Below are 19060 nucleotides of genomic sequence, written 5' to 3'. Positions count from 1 at the left end.
ACAGGCAAGGAAGGAATCATGGTTCAACAAGTTATACCACGTGTTCCTATGCGAGGTAGAATCCTGAAAGCCCATTGGTGTTTAAACTGGGCCCAATTCCCAACAGGGTCTCTGTCGTGATCTATTACAAACTGTACCAGCATTACAATGGAACAGGAAACTCTTTGACTGGTCCGTTGTCACTTGTGGCACAAGATCAGTGCTATCATTGCCTGATCATAGAGGGGTGGAACTACAATGAGGTGGAGGATTCTTGGGGTCCTCCTATTCCTTAGAGGTTTACGGAGTGGAGTTTGAATAGATATATCCGGACAGCATATCTGTTTGCTTCTGAGCACGGAGTTTACGGAGTAGAGTTTAAAATAAAAGACGAGAATAAGTAAACTGTTGAAGATAGCCTAATGACCGTTGATTTCTGGTATCATCTCATCTCATTTTGTGTGCTTCCTTGTCTCAGTCGTCTCAGGTTCTCAGCGACAGGAGAGCAGAGCAGGTGGTAGTGTTGGACCGGTACAGCCTTCTTGTTCCTTGGTACTCGGTTCATGAACCAAGTTAAGACTGGGAGCATGATTCTGTGTCGTATGCTGGTGGTGGTGGATGGATCACCATGTGTTAATGAGGAAAGGGACTGTGCTGTCGTCCTGTCGAACACCTTGGAACCGTGCTGATTAATGTCTCTTCCCTAGTAGTCCCTACAATTATGGATTGAAGCTTGTACTGTAGGAGGAAAGGCTACCTTCTTTGTTTAGGTAGACCCGCTAAATTATTAGTGGACGATGATACAGAGGGTGTTTGAATATACTAGACCTAATAGTTAGCTGCTAAAATTAGCTAAAAATATTCAAACAGTTTAGCTAATAATTTAGCTATTAGCTACTTTTAGCAAATTAGCTAATAGTTAGCTAGCTAATTTCACTAACAATTTTTTAGTCAACTACCTATTAGCTCTAGTGCATTCAAACAACTCAGTCCACAGTTATTGCATGTTCTATGATACCCCATTTGGATATAGATATTGGAGCACATAATTAGAAATTGGAATCAACTTTTCGGAATTCTATTGTTTGGTTGCACATGGAATTGAGATTTAGAATTAGAGACACAATTCCATGGAATTAGACTATAACTAGAAACTCTCTCTCTCTCTCCCAATATAAAGCATCACACCTTTGTATTGCGTGGAATTAGATCACACAATTCCAAACTCCATTTCAGTGACATCAAAATAATAGAATTAGAATTACATCTCATTTCAATACCATAACTGATTTGATATTGAACTCAATTCAATTACATGCCCTCCAATATCGACATCCAAACAGAGCATAAGGATTAATAATCTTATAGTACTAGTACTGGTGGAAATTGACAAACGAAATCTAGGCACGATGGCGATAACGATTTTGACTTTGGCTCTAGATATTGGCCCTATTCACTTCGGATTAAAGCCAACTGTTCAGACTGCTGCAACTTCAATCCAAAGAGACAAAACACTATAGAATCAATAAAAGCCGGTACAGATTAAAGCCAAGCGAATAGTATTGCTACTGAATAATAATCAAGCTACCGTAAAATTCTTCACATTATTTTCGTCTGCCCCGTTATATTGGTCATTAGTACGATCTAAACCTGTGATTCTAACTACTATAATGGGTGAAACTTAGATGTATACCTTCATAATAGGAGCGTCATTGTGGAAAGACGAACTCTGATGGTCGGTAATTCGATAGTGGCGGGGATAGCAAGAGAGGGGTAAATAGACGAAGTCTAAAACTTATAAACATGAACACAAAACTTCACCTGGGTTAGCATTAGAACGAGTATAGAATGAATCAGAGTGCGGAAGAGTTGCTCAATCAATGCGAATAACTTTGGAAGCCAACACAAAACGATCGCAAGCAATAGAATTAGAGAGAGGGGAGAGACAGAATCAAATCACAAAGCAAAATTAACACAAAGACATGGGCGATTTTTTTCCCGAGGTTTGATTCCAAAGAACTTACTCCCTGTTTAGTAGTCCACGTAGGACGAGTTTCTTTCAACCCTTTCTCTCTATCAAACGGTCACTTAGACCGGATGAGTTATTCTTAATCTCGAGAGCCACTTAGACGCCGCAAGGATCACCACACACTTAGGTGTCTTTTGCTAGCTTTACAAGCGATTGAGAATTAGAAGTGAGAGAAAGAAAGCACGATCAAGAAAACCAAACACAAAGAGCAACGAGAAAAACACAAGGTCACACTCTCTCTAGAGTCTCTCTAGCTGATCACTAGAGAATGCAAACCACAATTATGCACTTGGAGGAGTATTGAAGATTTGAGTGTGGCCTGAAGTGAAGTCTTACTCTTTGCAATGAATGTGGGAGTTGGAATGCTTGGGGTGCCATTGAAGATGGTGATTGGGGTCAGGGGCGGGCCTCATTCAATTTAATGGTATCCAATTGAATACTCATTATTTTGACAAAAAACAATATATACATGTGTATATAGTATATGTACATAGAAAATAAGAAATGAACCAAATAAGTGGAGGAATTTATGTTAACTTGGACCAAAATATCTCCTTGGTACTTCTCATACCCACCCAGCCCAATAAATTGTCGTGTGATCGTGTCCTATGACATCCAATTGAGTAATAGAGCCCACCTTTGTATCTCACGACAAAAGATTTCCAAACCCTATTACCGTACCAGGGAAGAGCTGCCCGGTCGTGGTGGGCATTAGCGACAGTGCGGGGCATTAGCGATTGGGAAAAGCCAGATAGGACAAGTATCCGGCCAACAACTGAGCAACAACAAGTGCATTTCGATTTAAATTTTTTGAAATAGTTGTATGGAATTTGTGTTTAGTAGGTTAATTATTGAATTGGTTCTAACTATATCGTGTTTGCGTAATTATAGATTTTATATAATTAACTATATATATATGCTAATAGACAAGCTTTAGGCCTAGAAAAAAATTCATCCTATTTTTTTCAAATACCCGCCTTCTAAATCATGGATGTGTCACTGATTTGGATGGTATTTATAACTCTCACCCACCACCTAATCATTGACAACTTTCTACCACACGTGGACCGTCCGCTTACCCCAAATAACCTAGTCCAAACTTTCGGGTTTAACCACCATCCCAACCCATCACATCCCAAGGATGTAAAAAAAACCTTTTAAAAGCTCCCACCAATCCACCACCACAACATCGTGCGCTGCTGCACGCGAAGCACAGCTCGCCTTGCCTCTGTTCAGCTCACGGCGGAAGACGAGGGCGACAGCACACGAGAGGGAGGCAGGAGCGGAAGCGCGCAAGGAGGTCAGTGAAGCACGCGCCCACGGCCCACATCCAGAGCAGCACAGCACCGCGCGATGGCGTGCATCAACATGTACAACCCTGACGGCGCGCCCGGGTTCGGCGGCGGGCCGCAGCCGCCGGCCGCGCTGGGCCCGCGCGTCTCCTTCTCCAGCGACTTCGCCGTGGAGCCGCCGCCGGTGCAGAACCGAGCGATGAGCCTGCGGTGCCAGGAGGAGGACGTCAACTTCGAGTTCTCCGTGGGCAGCCACCCCATGATGGCGGCCGACCAGCTCTTCTCCAAGGGCAGGATCCTTCCCCTCAGGGACAACGGCGGCTGCTTCGCCGCCGCGCGGCCAACCACCACGCTGCGCGACGAGCTCTGTGGCGGCGGCGGCGGCGGCGGCGGCGCCAGCGACGACGACGAGAGGGCCTCCGCCGCCGGAAGCAAGGGGTCCGGCCGGTGGAAGGAGATGCTCGGCCTGCGGAAGGCGCTCTGCGTCGGCGTCGGCGGCGGCGGCGGCAACGGCGCTCCCGCCAAGAAGGTTGGTAGCGGCAAGAAGGGCGTCGCCGACGACATGGCAGCGTCCAATCAGGTCGGCATGCATCATGCGTCTGCATCTGCATGCGTCCACATGGTGGAAGCTAATCCGGTCGACACCTTGTCTCATCAAGCATCTGTTTGCTTCACACAGCAGGAGCTATGACCGTGCCGATGGGAGAGACGAGACAGGCATGGGGAGTGGGTGCACAGCGCCACACACTTCACATGCATGAAGCTTACTTTTGCTCGGCTCCTCCTTCCTGATGCTGTTGTTCGATGAACCTCTTGAATAGTGCTTGCCATCATCGACCCATGGGCTAGCTAGCTAGGTTTTGTAGATTGTTGTCAGCGAGTCTGCTTATTGTGTGCTAGGTGGCCTGGCCGCTGAAAAGAGCCACCCAAAAAAATGTGTGTAATTTTCTTGTATATATATTCTAAGTGCTATGATATTCTCTCTATCCAGCAAGATGTCCACTCACTAGCAGATCCATGCCCAGTGTTTGCTTCTTTTCTTTTATTTCTTTATGGTGCGATGAATGATCAGATTTGCCTGCAGGTGGCAATGCCAGATCTATGAGGTGAGGAGGCTCTAGTTTACCAGTGATGGAGCCTCCCTGTCCGTGGGGTGGGGATCAACAGTGCTCTTGTTTGTCTCGTTGCTCCGCTGGATGAGTATATAAAGAGAGAGAGACAAGAGCATCAGAGCGAGCATGTGTGAGGCGACAGCGAGAGCCAGTGGAGGTGGAAGAAAGGCTCCCCCAGTCCCCGCCCCTGGCCTGCCATAACCATCATTGTTTCTTCTGTTTTGTTTGTGTTCATGACAAAACGATCGATATCTGTCTTCTTTTTCATTTGAAAAAACTAGTGGACGGGCGATGGATCGATGAATCCATCTATGCAACGTGCTCCCGACATGTACTGTCCAATCTGCAGTGTGTCATGCATGCATGGATGCACTGTTGCCTGCCTATGCTCGCAATGCGTTCAGATCCATCGAACCGCGCGCGCAAATTAATGGCATGTAATCTGTCTAGATTATAATCCTTAAGACATGTTTGTTTTCTTAGAGAATTATATAATTTAGCTTATAGATTATATAAGTACCTAATAATATAGTTATGAATTATCGTAATCTAGATATCTAGATTATATAATTCATCTAATAATTTGTGTTGTTTGTTTATTTCTTAACTTATTAACTTATTTAAGCTGTATAATTTCGAGGTAACCAACCAGAGCCTAAGTAATAACTAATTTGGAAGCGGGGGGCTTAACACAGGAAGAGTTTTCCACCTATAAAGAACCACATACAGAAATTCCACGGAAATTAGAGTTTCTAAACAAACCCTGAGGAAACCTGCGGCTAGGGCTGACAGCGGGCTTTAAGGATCGGATCGAATTAGTATCGAACTATATTTTTATTATTGTTTAACTAAAAATAATTTAAGGTGTTAACATAGCATTTGGATCACGCCTGCGGCCACTCCTATCTTTAGTGAAAAAAAAAATAGAAGCAGAGGAAGCTAGAAGAAAAATAGAGGATCGATAACTTGGCAGTGCTAGCTACTATTGTATTGGCGCAAGTGGTGATGTTTAACTTTCTCATCTTTACAGGCAAACAAGGACTGTCAAGAGACGTTGATGTCTCCGTCTAATTTAGCGGATTTCATGGACGCCTGTCGCCATTACCGGCCGTCGCGTTGTACGGGGCGGCTAGGCATTGTGGATAGATTTCAGGATAAGCATGCACCATAAGGTCTATGAAATGGGTATACAAATGTTTACTCCACGAGCTAGACTACTTTGCGTACAGCTGTAGCATTAATTATATGGGATTTAGGTTCACAGGACTGATAGTAGCAGCTCTAGATATATACCTGATCAGTGTGTAGTGGAGTCCTTGCTAAGCAAACAAAAGAGAGCTGGCAAATGCCATGGCTTTTCTGCTACGGCTAAGTGCTAGTAGCATTAGCATGCATGAGTCTGGCGTGCGACCTATGGCATTTGGCAAGGGTACGGTGCATGTAGGGGCACAAGAAACAAGGTTAACGAGTCACGGAGGATGTGTCCCGTCAACAGCGCACACAAAAAGCGTGCTACGATAGTAATTTCGTCACGAAACAGCAATGATTCCTTGATTGATGCTTGGGCGGAGACTGTGAATAGCTAGAGAAACACACATGACGCTATCACAGGCCTGGAGTTGGATTACGACATTAGCTAGGGTGACGGCAAATAATGCCATTCCTTTTACTTCCTCTGATCCTCTCTGAAGCTGACAGAGTGACCGGGTCGTAACCGTAACCAAAAGACTCGACCAAAACATGCGGTGCGGGTCTGCAGGACGTGACGGAACTCAAGCCGGCCCACTGAAATTCGGCACGGGTTTGCATTGGGCCACCGGCCCGCGTTCGCGGGAGCGGAGGAGACGCAGCCACCCACGTTCGTGTCCTGCGTCCCACACAGGCCCGAGGGGGTGGCGGCACCGATAATTACCGGCCCGCACTCGTTGCGCATCCGCACTCGTTGGGAGGGATCTTTTCATTTTCTCTGCTGTTAGTGTCCTATCCATTATTATTATTATTATTATTATTATTATTATTATTATTATTATTATTATTATTATTATTATTATTATTATTATTATTATTATTATTATTATTATTGTTGTTGTTGTTGTTGTTGTTGTTGTTGGTGTGTGGTGTCTATACCTTTTATTTCCATACTACTACTATGTACTAACTACTACCAGCAGCAAAGTTCTTTGGGTTTTTTTTATTCTAAGGGCTAGTTTGGGAACTCTATTTTTCTATGGGATTTCTATCTTCCCAAAGAAAAATTAACTAATTTTCTTTAGAAAAATAGAAATCCCTGGAAAAATGGGGTTTTCAAACTAGCCCTAACGCAATTTTTTTGTATGATATCTAGACTGGATTTTTCTTTCCTTTTTAAACAGGGTTGTTCTGGGATATTCCGTGCGTCTGATTTAAATTAGTCGATCGTGTTGTTGACGCCTTTTCGGAGCGCCAAATACTCAAAAAGAACCGGCGGCGGTGCTCTCTGCACAGGGGCGGACGGTCCGCGCGCGGGGCCGGACGGTCCGCGGCCTGGTGCGAGGCGCGGTGGTACTCTCTGCGCAGGGGCGGACTGTCCGCGGCCTGGGGCCGGACGGTCCGCGGCCTGGTGCCGGAGCTCGGGTTCCCTGCCTGACGGCCGGACGGTCCGCGCCCTAGGGCCGGACGGTCCGCTCGTACGCAGGGGCGGCGGAAGATCGCCGGCGGCGCCTGGATCTCGCTCCCGGGAGGGACCCCGTCGGGGAGGAGAGATCCTAGGGGTTGTCTAGGCTCGGGCAGGCCGACCTAGACTCCTCTAATCGACGTAGAGTCGAGCAGAGGCGGAGAATTTGGGGATCGAGTGGTTAAACCTAAACTAGACTAGAACTACTCCTAGGATAAAATGCGAATAAAAGTTGTATTGATTCGATTGTTGATGATTACAAATCGGCCGTAGACCTCTCTATTTATAGAGGAGGGGGGCTGGACCCTTTACACAACTGATTCCGAGCTAATCCCGCGAATATAGCTAACAACCGTAGCACAAAACTCGGAACCCTAATCTGTTCTGCGCACGCGCGGACCGTCCGGCCCACAGGCGCGGACCGTCCGGACCACGGACCGTCCGGCCTCCGGGCCGGACCGTCCGGCCGCTCAATTCTGGTTCGAACATATGCCCCCCTGCCTTTTGGTGGAGCTGGGCGAACCAAAAGCAACTAACTCGATGTGATTACATCGGTTTTCTTAGGCATCTTGCCACATACTAGGATGGTACTGTTTGAGGAAACGCCCATTCAAAGCCTTAGGTAAATCCTTGCCTTGTAATGTTTGTAGTAAATAAGCGTTACCAGACATCACCTGTTTCACTTTATAAGGACCCTCCCAGCTTGGCGACCATTTTCCGAACTTTCGGTCTTTATTCCTCAGAGGTAAAATGGTCTTCCACACCAAGTCTCCTACTTGGAATGATTTTGCTTTGACCTTCTTGTTGTAGGCCCTGGCTACCATGATCTTGTCCTTTTCTATTGCTCCCAAAGCTATCATCCTCTTGTCGGTCACCTCATCAATGTTATCCATCATTGAATTATAATAATCAGTAGCAGTTAGATCATTTTGTCTGGCAAACCTGACAGCATTCAAACTTATCTCCACAGGTAACACTGCTTCCTGCCCATAGACAAGCTCAAAAGGAGATACTTTAGTAGCACTATGTTTAGATATTCTATGAGCCCATAAAGCTTCAGACAAAATCTTATGCCAATGTCTGGGATTATCAGATACCTTTTTCTTTATCAAATTAATCAACGTCCTATTACTAGACTCGGCCTGTCCATTGGCCTGAGCATAATATGGAGACGAATTAAGCAGCTTAATTCTGTATAATTCAGCAAATTCACGTACCTCCTTTGACATAAAAGAAGTACCTTGATCTGTAGTCAAGGTCTGGGGAATGCCGAATCTATGAATAATATGCTCAGTTATGAACTCAATTACCTCCTTATGCGTCATGTTCTTTAGAGCAACGGCTTCAGTCCATTTGGTGAAATAGTCAGTGGCAACTAACACAAACCGATGCCCCTTTGATGATGAAGGATGAATTTCTCCAATAAAGTCTAATCCCCATCCTCTGAATGGCCAAGGCTTGATGATAGGATGTAATTCGGCTGCAGGGACCAACTGTAGGTCACCGAATTTTTGACACACTTGGCACCCCTTGTAGTACTTGAAACAATCAGCTGTCATACTAGGCCAATAAAAACCAGACCTTCGCAACAACCACTTCATCTTTGGAGCTGATTGATGGGTACCACAAATTCCTTCATGTACTTCGGCCATGGCTAATATAGCATCATCTGGGCCTAAGCACTTAAGCAGGATATCATTAACCGTTCGGCGGTAAAGTTCATCACTCATCAAAACATACTTGAAAGCTGTTCGCCGAATGTTCTTATCTGTCCTGATATTGGGATTTTGCAAATAATTAAGTATAGGTATCCTCCAATCACTGGTATCGGCTTCATTGTCAGCCGAATCGATTAAGAGAACCTTTCTGGTAACCTCGGACGGTCCGGCGTCAACACGCGGACGGTCCGCGACCTGGGATTTTGGCTCTGCACTGGTTATCAGATTTTCAGTTTTGTGAAATTTCCCCCTCTTTATCCGATAACCCGATGCATCTTGAGCCAAGTTGTTAGCTCTATGATTCTCAACTCTAGAGATATGCTGAATACTGAATTCATCAAAAGAATGGATTATGCTCCAACATTTCTCAAGATAACTATTTAGAGTACCATCAAGACATTGATATTCTTCTAACACTTGTTGGACAACCAGCTGAGAATCACCAAATACCTTCACATGTTTTACTCCCATACCATTTAACAGTTCTAAACCGAATAGGAGGGCCTCATATTCAGCTTGATTATTAGTGCAATACGTTTTCAATCGGCTAGAGAAGTCAAAGGAGACATTACTTGGTGAAACAAGCACAATGCCAATTCCTTGCCCTTCATTGCAGACCGATCCATCAAAATATAAAATCCAAGGAGTAATAGTGAGGTATGATATGTCTAGTTCATGAATATCATTAACCTGATGCTCTACAATGAAATCCGCTATGACTTGGCCTTTCATAGATTTTAATGGTTCATAGGCCAAGTCATATTCTAAGAGTGCATAAGCCCATTTACCGATTCTACCACTCATTATTGGGTTATGCAACATGTATTTGATCACATCGGCTTGACCAGAAACAGTGCAATGACTAGACAGTAAATAACATCTACATTTGGTGCATGCATAAAACAAGCATAAGCATAACTTTTCAATAAAAGTGTACCTTGTTTCAGCATCCACCAACCTTCGGCTTAGATATGTCACCACATGCTCCTTTCCCTCAGTTTCTTGTGTCAGAACAGCCCCAATGACCTTATCCTCAGCTGCAATGTATAATCGGAATGGTACTCCTGCTTGTGGTGCCTTTAACACGGGAGCCGAAGATAAGTATTTTTTGATGAGATCAAATGCTTCCTGCTGCTCTGCCCCCCAAGCGAATTCGGCATCATTCTTAAGCCGAAGAATAGGGGTGAACGCATCAATCTTCCCGGCTAGGTTAGAAATAAATCTTCGCAAATAATTCACCTTGCCAAGAAACCTCTGTACCTCGACCTTACAGGTCGGAGGTCCCACATTCCGAATAGACTTGATTCGGTCAGGGTCTATCTCTATACCATGTTCATGTATGACAAATCCTAAAAACTTACCGGCCGACACTCCAAAAGCACATTTACGCGGGTTCATTTTCAAACCATACTGACGCATTTTATCAAAGGCTTTGCGCAAATCAGCTATATGAGAACTAAACTCAGCCGATTTGACTACAATATCATCAATGTAAACTTCCACAGTGTTTCCTAACAATTCATGGAAGATCAAATTCATAGCTCTCTGATAAGTAGCACCAGCATTTTTAAGACCAAATGTCATGACAACCCACTCAAATAAACCAATGAAGCCTGGACATATAAAGGCCGTTTTAGACGCATCTTCTTCGGCCATGAAAATCTGATTATATCCGGCATTACCATCAAGGAAGCTAATAATTCTATTTCCTGATGCATTATTGATTAATGTGTCGGCTATGGGCATGGGGTATTCATCTTTAGGAGTTGCTCTATTTAAATTGCGAAAATCAATGCATACTCTAAGTTTACCTGTCTCCTTCTTCTCCACCGGCACAATATTGGAGACCCACTCTGCGTATCTGCAAGGTCTGATAAAATCAGCTTCTAGCAGCCGGTGGATTTCGTCCTTGATGCGTGGGAGAAGATCCGGACGAAATGTTCTGGCTTTTTGCTTGAAAGGTCTGAAACCAGATTTAATAGGCAGCCGATGCTCTACGATCTCTCGGCTTAATCCAGGCATCTCAGTATAATTCCAAGCAAAGCAATCTGAATATTCCTTCAATAGACCGATCATCTCATTTCTAGAATCGGTCTCCAGGGTCTTGTTTACAAAAGTCGGCCTTGGAGTTTTACCATCTCCTATGTCAATCTCCTCCAAAGGATCGGCCGATGTAAACCCCTGTCCTAGTTTATCAAGATCTCTGAATTCCTCTATCATGTCCCCTACAGAGGAATCAGATGATCTTTGTGTGATGGCGGACTTTCCGGTCTCAGGGACCGGATCATCCGTAATACTGTCTTTTCGCTGTGGTAGATGTTCGGTCCTAAGGTCCGAACTCTTTTGTGAAAGACCAGACCATCCGGCCTTGGCGGCCGAACTGTCTGTGACCAAAGACTCATGAACTTTGTGTGTATTCATCATTTAACTTTATTTAGGATTTAGCCGATTCTCCATCGGCTCTAGCATTACAGGAATGAAACCTTTCTTATCTATACTTATGAACTGATAATCAGAAAAGTCTACTCCTGTGAGACATGTAGCAGTCTCATAAGTCCAGAGTACAGGGGCATCGGCCACAGCGATGCAGGCCGATACATTAGCATGTACTTGTTCTATGTCATCGCCTACCCATTGTATCAGCATTTGATGTAATGTAGAAGGTATACATTGATTGGCGTGAATCCAATCTCTACCTAGGATTAAACTGTAATTTCCTTCTACATCAGCGACGAAGAATGCAGCAGCAAGGGTCTTAGTTCCGATGGTCAATTCAACGGACGTGACTCCCCTGGCTTTGATCGAGCTATCAGTTCCAACACCGCTGAGGGTCATGTTGGTCTTGACAAGTTCGTCATCTTGTTTACCTAACTTTCTGTACAACGAATAAGGCATTAGATTTACAGCCGCTCCTCCATCTACCAACATCCTAGCAATCGGTATCCCATCAATGTGGCCGCGCACGAAGAGCGGCTTTAAATGGTTTACCGATTCCTTTGGTTTAGTAAAGGCAGCTTCTTTAGGACCAAAATCAAACTGGGCAACAACAGGTTCATCGTCGCCGATAATAGTACAATCGGCAGAAAATGTAATAATATTTACATCCATACCTGGGCGTTCTGGAGAAGCCTCGTAGTCGACCAGGTCTTCTCCCAGCAGGTCGTCCTCCTCCATTGATGTTGTCGTGTCGTGGGAGGCTTCCTGGTGAACGGCAGACGGTCCGCGTGGGGTGGCCGGACGGTCCGCGCCTGGTGCAGGTTGTGCAGAGACTTCCTGGTGAACGGCGGACGGTCCGCGCGCAGGGGCCGGACGGTCCGCGCCTGGTGCAGATTGACTTTCTATTTCGGTGGCCGTTTGTTTTTTCTCAACGGCCTTCGGTCTCCATTTCTTTTGCGGTGGCGGGTATAATGGATGTGTGTCATTAAATGTCTTTTCCGCCTCTTTCTCCTGGCTCTCCTTTGCTCTTAGGCGCTGTAATTTTCTCTTTTGGGATCGTGTCAATCCTGCTGGGCACCATCGAGGCATGGAGTATTTTGGATCGGCTGTTTTGATGGTAGCCGTATCCTTTTCGGTTGTGTTGGCCGATTCGCCAAAAATCATCGGCCCTTTATTGTCTCCCTGTATGACAACATCTGCGGTGCCTATTTTGATGATGTCCTTTTTTGTTGTTTTTTGAGTTGCTGCAGGCATATGCCCCCCTGCCGGATTGGTCGGCCTAGGAGGCCGAGTAGTCCGGCAATCTTGTTGGGCCTGTGCCTGGTGACCTGATTCAGCAGCGCTCAATCGGTCTTGCACTGGCGGCGCCAACCTATCAAAAACGGACGTTTGGGGTGCCCCCCAGGCGGGGTACTGTGGCATCCCAAATGGATATGGTGGCATGCCCCACATTTGATTTGGGACATATGGTGGAGGTAAGTATGTGTATGGATATGGCATAGATGGATAAGGGGGTGGAGGGGTCCATGTCGGCATGTTAGGTCTCAATTGTACAATGGGACCTTTCATTTCTTCCGATTGGTGAGGTGGTCCAATCGGCCTGACCTGACGTTGCTCATGAATGGGTGAGCGAGGTCGCTTCGGTGGCCGGTCACTGGGGCCGGCCTTCTTTTTCACATATTTAGATAACAATTGATCGAAAGTCGGGCCAGGCTTGATCAGCCGACCAGCTGCTTTAAATGTATTTGTTTTCCACGTACCTATCTCTGGTCGTCGTGGTTTGAAGGTACGTGGTCGCTGTGAGTCCTGAGCATGGCCGGACCGTCCGCCGGAGCTCTCCGGACCGTCCGGTGGGGTCCCGGACCGTCCGCGCCTACGTGTCGGACCGTCCGGGATACGCAGCACGGGTTCCTGCATCTGTCTCCCTGTCTGCGCTTGCCCCCCAGTGCTGGAGGCTGTGATGGTCACCTTTAGGGTCTCCCCTCCATCGGGAGTCTTCTCGGCTACCACTTTTCTGCAAGAAACTTTATGATCCTCATCGGCCTTTTTAGAATTGCCGATGATTGCCTCTTTGCCTTTGCTTTTATCGGCCGTGTTTGGCCGAACCAGGACTTTCTTGCCCTCAAAGTCGATCACGTTCATTGGAAAGGGCTCTGTATCCACCTGCATTTCCTGAAATTTCAATCGTCCCTCATTAATGGCCGATTGAATCTGTCGTCGGAATACATTACAATCATTAGTGGCATGAGAAAATGAGTTATGCCACTTGCAGTATGCACGACGTTTTAGCTCGTCGGCGGATGGAACAGTGTGATTTATTTTAATATTGCCATTTTTGAGTAATTCGTCAAATATTTTATCACACTTACCAACATTAAACGTAAACTTAACCTCCTCTTGCCGTTTCTTTTGAACCGGCTGCAAGGAGGAACAAGCCGAAGATTTGGCCTGTTTTGGCCAAACCATTTCAGCAGCATACACTTCGGCTGATTCGTCATCTGAGCTACTTTGGTCGCATTCTACTATATGTACGTTGTGACGCATTGTTTTAGCAGTTTCTTTGCTCTGGCTTTCGCAAGCCAAAGCCCTCTGGTGTAACTGTGCTAGTGTAAAAAATTGGATGCCTTCTAATCTCTCTTTTAAATAATATCGCAGACCATTAAAGGCTAATCCTACTAGCTATTTTTCTGCTAAATGAATTTGAAAGCATCGGTTTCTTGTATCGCGGAATCTCCGGATGTAATCATTAACCGATTCGTCTTTTGTCTGTCGCAATGACACTAAATCTACCAAATCCAATTCATAATCACCGGAGAAAAAATGATCATGAAATTTTTGTTCTAGATCCCCCCATGATGAAATGGAATTAGGAGGCAAAGTGGCATACCATGCAAACGCGGTTCCTGTTAGTGATAATGAAAATAAACGTACGCGAAATGCCTCTGTGTCGGCCAATTCTCCCAATTGTGCTAAGAACTGGCCTATATGTTCGCGTGTGTTTTTCCCTTGATCACCCGAAAATTTTGCGAATTCGGGTATCCTGGTTCCCTGTGGGTATGGGTGGTGATCAAATCGGCTGTCATAAGGTTTCCGATATGATTGCCCCCCAGGGACCATGCTTACTCCGAGCTTATCTCGGAACGCCCCGGCTATTTCTTCCCTTACCATATCAATGGCAGCCGGTGCAAGACTACCGGCTCTCTGGTCAAACATAGGTGGGGTTGGCTGGATATTAGCATGTTGTCTTTCCCCCCATTGGTTTGAGTTACGTGGTGCATTTTCATTTGCCCTATATGGGTCATAGGTTTGATCGTTTCTTTCCGGCCTTCTAGGTGGGGCCGGAAAGGTTTCCTGGGCTTTGGATCCTGAATTAATGGGCTGGTGCATCGCATAGTGTGATGGGAAGTGTTGCTGGGACGGGTGAGGATTCATGTAATAATCCTCCTCAAAATACTCATGCGCGGACTGTCCGGATACGTACCCGGACCGTCCGTGGTTATATGCGGACCGTCCGTCGTTGTATGCGGACCGTCCGACTGGGTAGTTTGGGTTCTGTGCCGTGTGTGGTGGCTCGGGCGCATATCTAGGTAACTCATTAAAAATAGGCCCGACTGTTGCTGGTCCGGACGGTCCGCGCTCACGTGCGGACGGTCCGGGCATGTGCAGATCGGCTGGTTTGCTGCCGATTTGCGGTTGCTTAGGGTATGTGTCCATCGGCATCCCATAAAGGGGTTGTGACTGGTCGTGACAACTTGTAGCCGATGTGTTACACGTGTTATCTCCTAACCCAACCTCGTGTGAAGGAAAATTTGCGATGTTAGACTTATCGAATGCACGTACTAGTCTCTTAACATCGCTTTGCATACCCCCTATGATGCTCTGCATTTGTTCACGCTGCTCTTCTACATAATTTCTAAGAGATTGTAGCTCGTTGGTATTACTTACATTGGGGATATCTGGCGTGGGTTGGAGCGAAGCCGGATCCGTCGCCCGATGTCGGACGACCTTGTTGTTCCTGTCCACTTTGAAGTTGGCCAGGAACTTTGCTTTCGCCTCCTGGATCATCCGCTCCTTGTGCTCCTCAAACTGGAGCTGCTCGTCAGCCGGCAAGGTTTCCCAAGTCGGCTCTATGATGTTGCTTGGAGAAATATCAGAGCTATCCCTTGAACCGGCCATTGAGGGCCGATTTGATAAGCTTAGATATGTTTGTCCCCAGCGGAGTCGCCAAAAAGTATGTTGACGCCTTTTCGGAGCGCCAAATACTCAAAAAGAACCGGCGGCGGTGCTCTCTGCACAGGGGCGGACGGTCCGCGCGCGGGGCCGGACGGTCCGCGGCCTGGTGCGAGGCGCGGTGGTACTCTCTGCGCAGGGGCGGACTGTCCGCGGCCTGGGGCCGGACGGTCCGCGGCCTGGTGCCGGAGCTCGGGTTCCCTGCCTGACGGCCGGACGGTCCGCGCCCTAGGGCCGGACGGTCCGCTCGTACGCAGGGGCAGCGGAAGATCGCCGGCGGCGCCTGGATCTCGCTCCCGGGAGGGACCCCGTCGGGGAGGAGAGATCCTAGGGGTTGTCTAGGCTCGGGCAGGCCGACCTAGACTCCTCTAATCGACGTAGAGTCGAGCAGAGGCGGAGAATTTGGGGATCGAGTGGTTAAACCTAAACTAGACTAGAACTACTCCTAGGATAAAATGCGAATAAAAGTTGTATTGATTCGATTGTTGATGATTACAAATCGGCCGTAGACCTCTCTATTTATAGAGGAGGGGGGCTGGACCCTTTACACAACTGATTCCGAGCTAATCCCGCGAATATAGCTAACAACCGTAGCACAAAACTCGGAACCCTAATCTGTTCTGCGCACGCGCGGACCGTCCGGCCCACAGGCGCGGACCGTCCGGACCACGGACCGTCCGGCCTCCGGGCCGGACCGTCCGGCCGCTCAATTCTGGTTCGAACACGTGTGTTGTTTTCTTGCGAGAAATTTCATTTCTTTCTATCTACTTCCACGTTAGGAGATGCCGCTTCATATTAATGTGTTTTGGGTACGTTGCTCGTATGTGTTATCCATGGAATGTTTCATGGTGCATTCTCCATTGTTTCAACAGTGTTGCAATGAAACAGATAAATTGGGCTTTGTTCTTAAACCAAAGAGAAAAGGTGACAAGAGCAGAAAAAGAAGAAAAGAAGCGGTTAGCGAGAATGAACCAGGTCGTAAATGCTCTGCTCTGCTCGGATCCAAAGCCGATCATCATCACGCGAGGCGTGATTATATATACGGATTGTACACGAATACAACTATCCGCCCGGCCCCATAATTACAAATCCAATCCGTTGGTGTACGTACGGAGAGCGGGGGGGGGGGGGGGGGGGGGGGGGGTCGCGTACGTGCGACAGGCCAACAGGCAACACCAAGTACCCCTGAGGCCCTGACTACATGGTGCTAAACGAAGTTGTGGTTGGCTGAGGGCTGAGGCACAGACCTCGCCGCTATAGCAGCTCGGTCCTTTGCGTGTACTGTGCTCCTCCTCCACCTCACCTTGGCGGTGGATTTGCCTGTCGCTTACCTGAACCGCCGATCGAATCATACAGATCGATGATTAGGTGCTACTCCACCAGAATTTGCAGACACCATACGATCCGTACCACTAGTAGCGCCAGCGGATTTATTATGCCGGCGCGTCGCATCGAATTCATGGCGAGCATTTTGGACGTTTTATCTGACAGCATCCATCTCTGCTGTAAACTCTGTCATTCCCTTCGTCCCTGCAGGCTCGTTCTTGTTTTTTACGTCCACCGCCACAGCGCACTACAGCAGGCTCTCCTTTTCGAATTTACTCCAGGCTGCCAGGTTTCGATCTCTCTGGGCTCGTTCGGAGTAGTCTGTGAAAGAGATTTCTTCTTGTAGTAGATGGGATGGGAGGAGGTGGGGGAGCTGCAGATGGAACAGGTCTTGGCAGACCGACCGCAACAGAGCCAGGCAAGGCAAGCAGGTGACAGGAATGAGCCCCTGCCACTACCGGACCCCAAAGCTACCCAGGCTAGGACCCAGGGCTAACCAAAAGGACCAGACCAAAGTTTCAGTGCCACCACTTGATGGTTTTCGCGGAATGTCTCCGGCCTGGGGATCTTCACAAAGCGTACTTACGCCTGACTGACTATCTATCATACGCCCGCCCTGTCGCCAGTTTTCTAAGCAAAGCTCGCTAGTCGTCGTGCCCCCTCTCCCATCCCAGCTGGTTGATCCATCATCGATGGTATACTTTGTGCACTTGCCTCCCAAGATCTCCCCACCACCATCCATGGATCTCGATCGGCGGCTTGCCGCTAAACCTACTAGTAGTTTATTCGCCGTCAATACGCTCGAACGTGACGTACGTGCTCCTCTCAACCGCTACATCATGGCGCCCATCTCCCACGCACCCCACCAGTGGCGGATCCAGGATTCATCTAAGAGGGGGCTATTAAACTAAGGCTAATTTTTTTAAACTAAACAAAAAAATATAATTGATGTTTAATATAACACAAGAATCAAGATATAATTTAAACATTTAAGAAATATGTATCAAAAAATGTATGACTAAATTTGTTCATCTTATTCTTATAAACATGGAACTACTACCAAATAAATAATCAAATCAAAACTTCAAACTAAAGCAAACAATATCACACGTTTCACCTTAGACAGGGGTGTGGTCGCTGCTTGGCTGCTTGTGTAGATCCGCGCGCAGGACAACGAGCGGCTGGGCGGGGCGGCGGCTGGACGACGGGTTGACAACTTGGACGTAACGGCGGGGCGGCAAGTAGGGCGACTGGGCGAGCGACTGGGCGAGCGACAGCCGACTGGGCTGGGTGAGCGCCGAGCGGCGAGCAGGCAGCACCACAGCGGCTGCGCGAGCGCCGGGCAGGCAGCATCGCAGTGGCTGGGCGAGCGACGGCGGGCAAGCAGCGATGGGCAGGCAGCGGCTGCTGGCTGGGCGAGTAGGGCGAGACACTGGGCTAGGCCTTTTTCCTGTCACTGTATTTGCTGGGCCGCGATCCGGGCTGGGCGCATATCCGCCACTGCACCCCACAAAATCATCGGCCAGGCTCTCCCTTCCACGTCTGGTACAAATCATCAGCCAGACTTTAATGTTCGCTCTGGACACATAATTAACGCCGCATAGCATCGACGGGAGGGGGAAAAAACGTTGCACGACCTACGTTTTTTTTTTGGATAATTTTGTATATTATTTGTTTTTATTGATTCCTTTTTAGAGGTTTGGAAAGATCGACCATTCTGACGTGGACCAGTAACTATCCCGATTTTAAATCCGGATGACGACGACACAGGTGGATGGATGCACAAGAAAGAACCACAGCCACAGGGAAACGGATATATTTCCATATCGGGCTAGACTAGGAACCGGACGAGAACACAGCGAGCGAGCCCATGGGGCAGAAAGGTAAGGTCGCAGGAAACAGTGGACCAGAGCATTAAAAAACACCTGCACGCCCGTTTCAGTGCAAAGCCAGCAAGCGGCAGTGCAGTAGCAGCAGTGTCACCGAATCGCCGTCGCGCCTCTCTGCCACTGGCCTTCCTAGTTTTCACCAACCTACTACTGAGCTGCAGGCAGTGCAGTAGCAGCAGTGTCACCGAATCGCCGTCGCTCCTCTGCCACTGGCCACTGGCCACTGGCCTCCCTAGTTTTCACCAACCTACTACTGAGCATCCCAGATCCCGATGGCGCAGTAACATTCCTCACTCATCAGCCGCACCCTCGACCCCCACTTGCCAGTTGCCACCCCCATGTGCATGCTCACATGATCCCAATGCAAGCCATGCATCCCAATTTTTCTCGTCTCCA

General features: G+C 47.5%; 1 protein-coding gene across 3 annotated transcripts; it reads left to right on the top strand.

The window, feature by feature from the left end:
* The first annotated feature begins 3206 nt into the window (after positions 1-3206).
* Positions 3207-4289, top strand: LOC100279607 (uncharacterized). Of its 3 annotated transcripts, none has more exons than NM_001360859.1 (2): positions 3207-3880; positions 3983-4287. In NM_001360859.1, exons 1-2 carry the CDS (start codon positions 3362-3364, stop codon positions 3989-3991), a joined length of 528 nt encoding a protein of 175 aa, NP_001347788.1. In that variant the 5' UTR covers positions 3207-3361; the 3' UTR covers positions 3992-4287. The 3 variants fall into 3 exon arrangements, with proteins under 3 accessions (NP_001347788.1, NP_001303273.1, NP_001146075.2); NM_001316344.1 differs by having other exon boundaries at positions 3213-3880; positions 3980-4070; NM_001152603.2 differs by having other exon boundaries at positions 3213-4289.
* Positions 4290-19060: the final 14771 nt, after the last annotated feature.

Source organism: Zea mays, chromosome 5 (assembly GCF_902167145.1).
Source record: "Zea mays cultivar B73 chromosome 5, Zm-B73-REFERENCE-NAM-5.0, whole genome shotgun sequence".
Taxonomy (NCBI): domain Eukaryota; kingdom Viridiplantae; phylum Streptophyta; class Magnoliopsida; order Poales; family Poaceae; genus Zea; species Zea mays.
Note: the sequence above shows the minus strand (reverse complement) of the source record. Positions and strands in the feature narration are given on the sequence as shown.

What these genes read in the sequence shown, in the direction of transcription:
- LOC100279607 (NM_001152603.2), top strand. Translation starts at nt 3,362, where the DNA reads ATGGCGTGCATCAACATGTACAACCCTGACGGCGCGCCCGGGTTCGGC.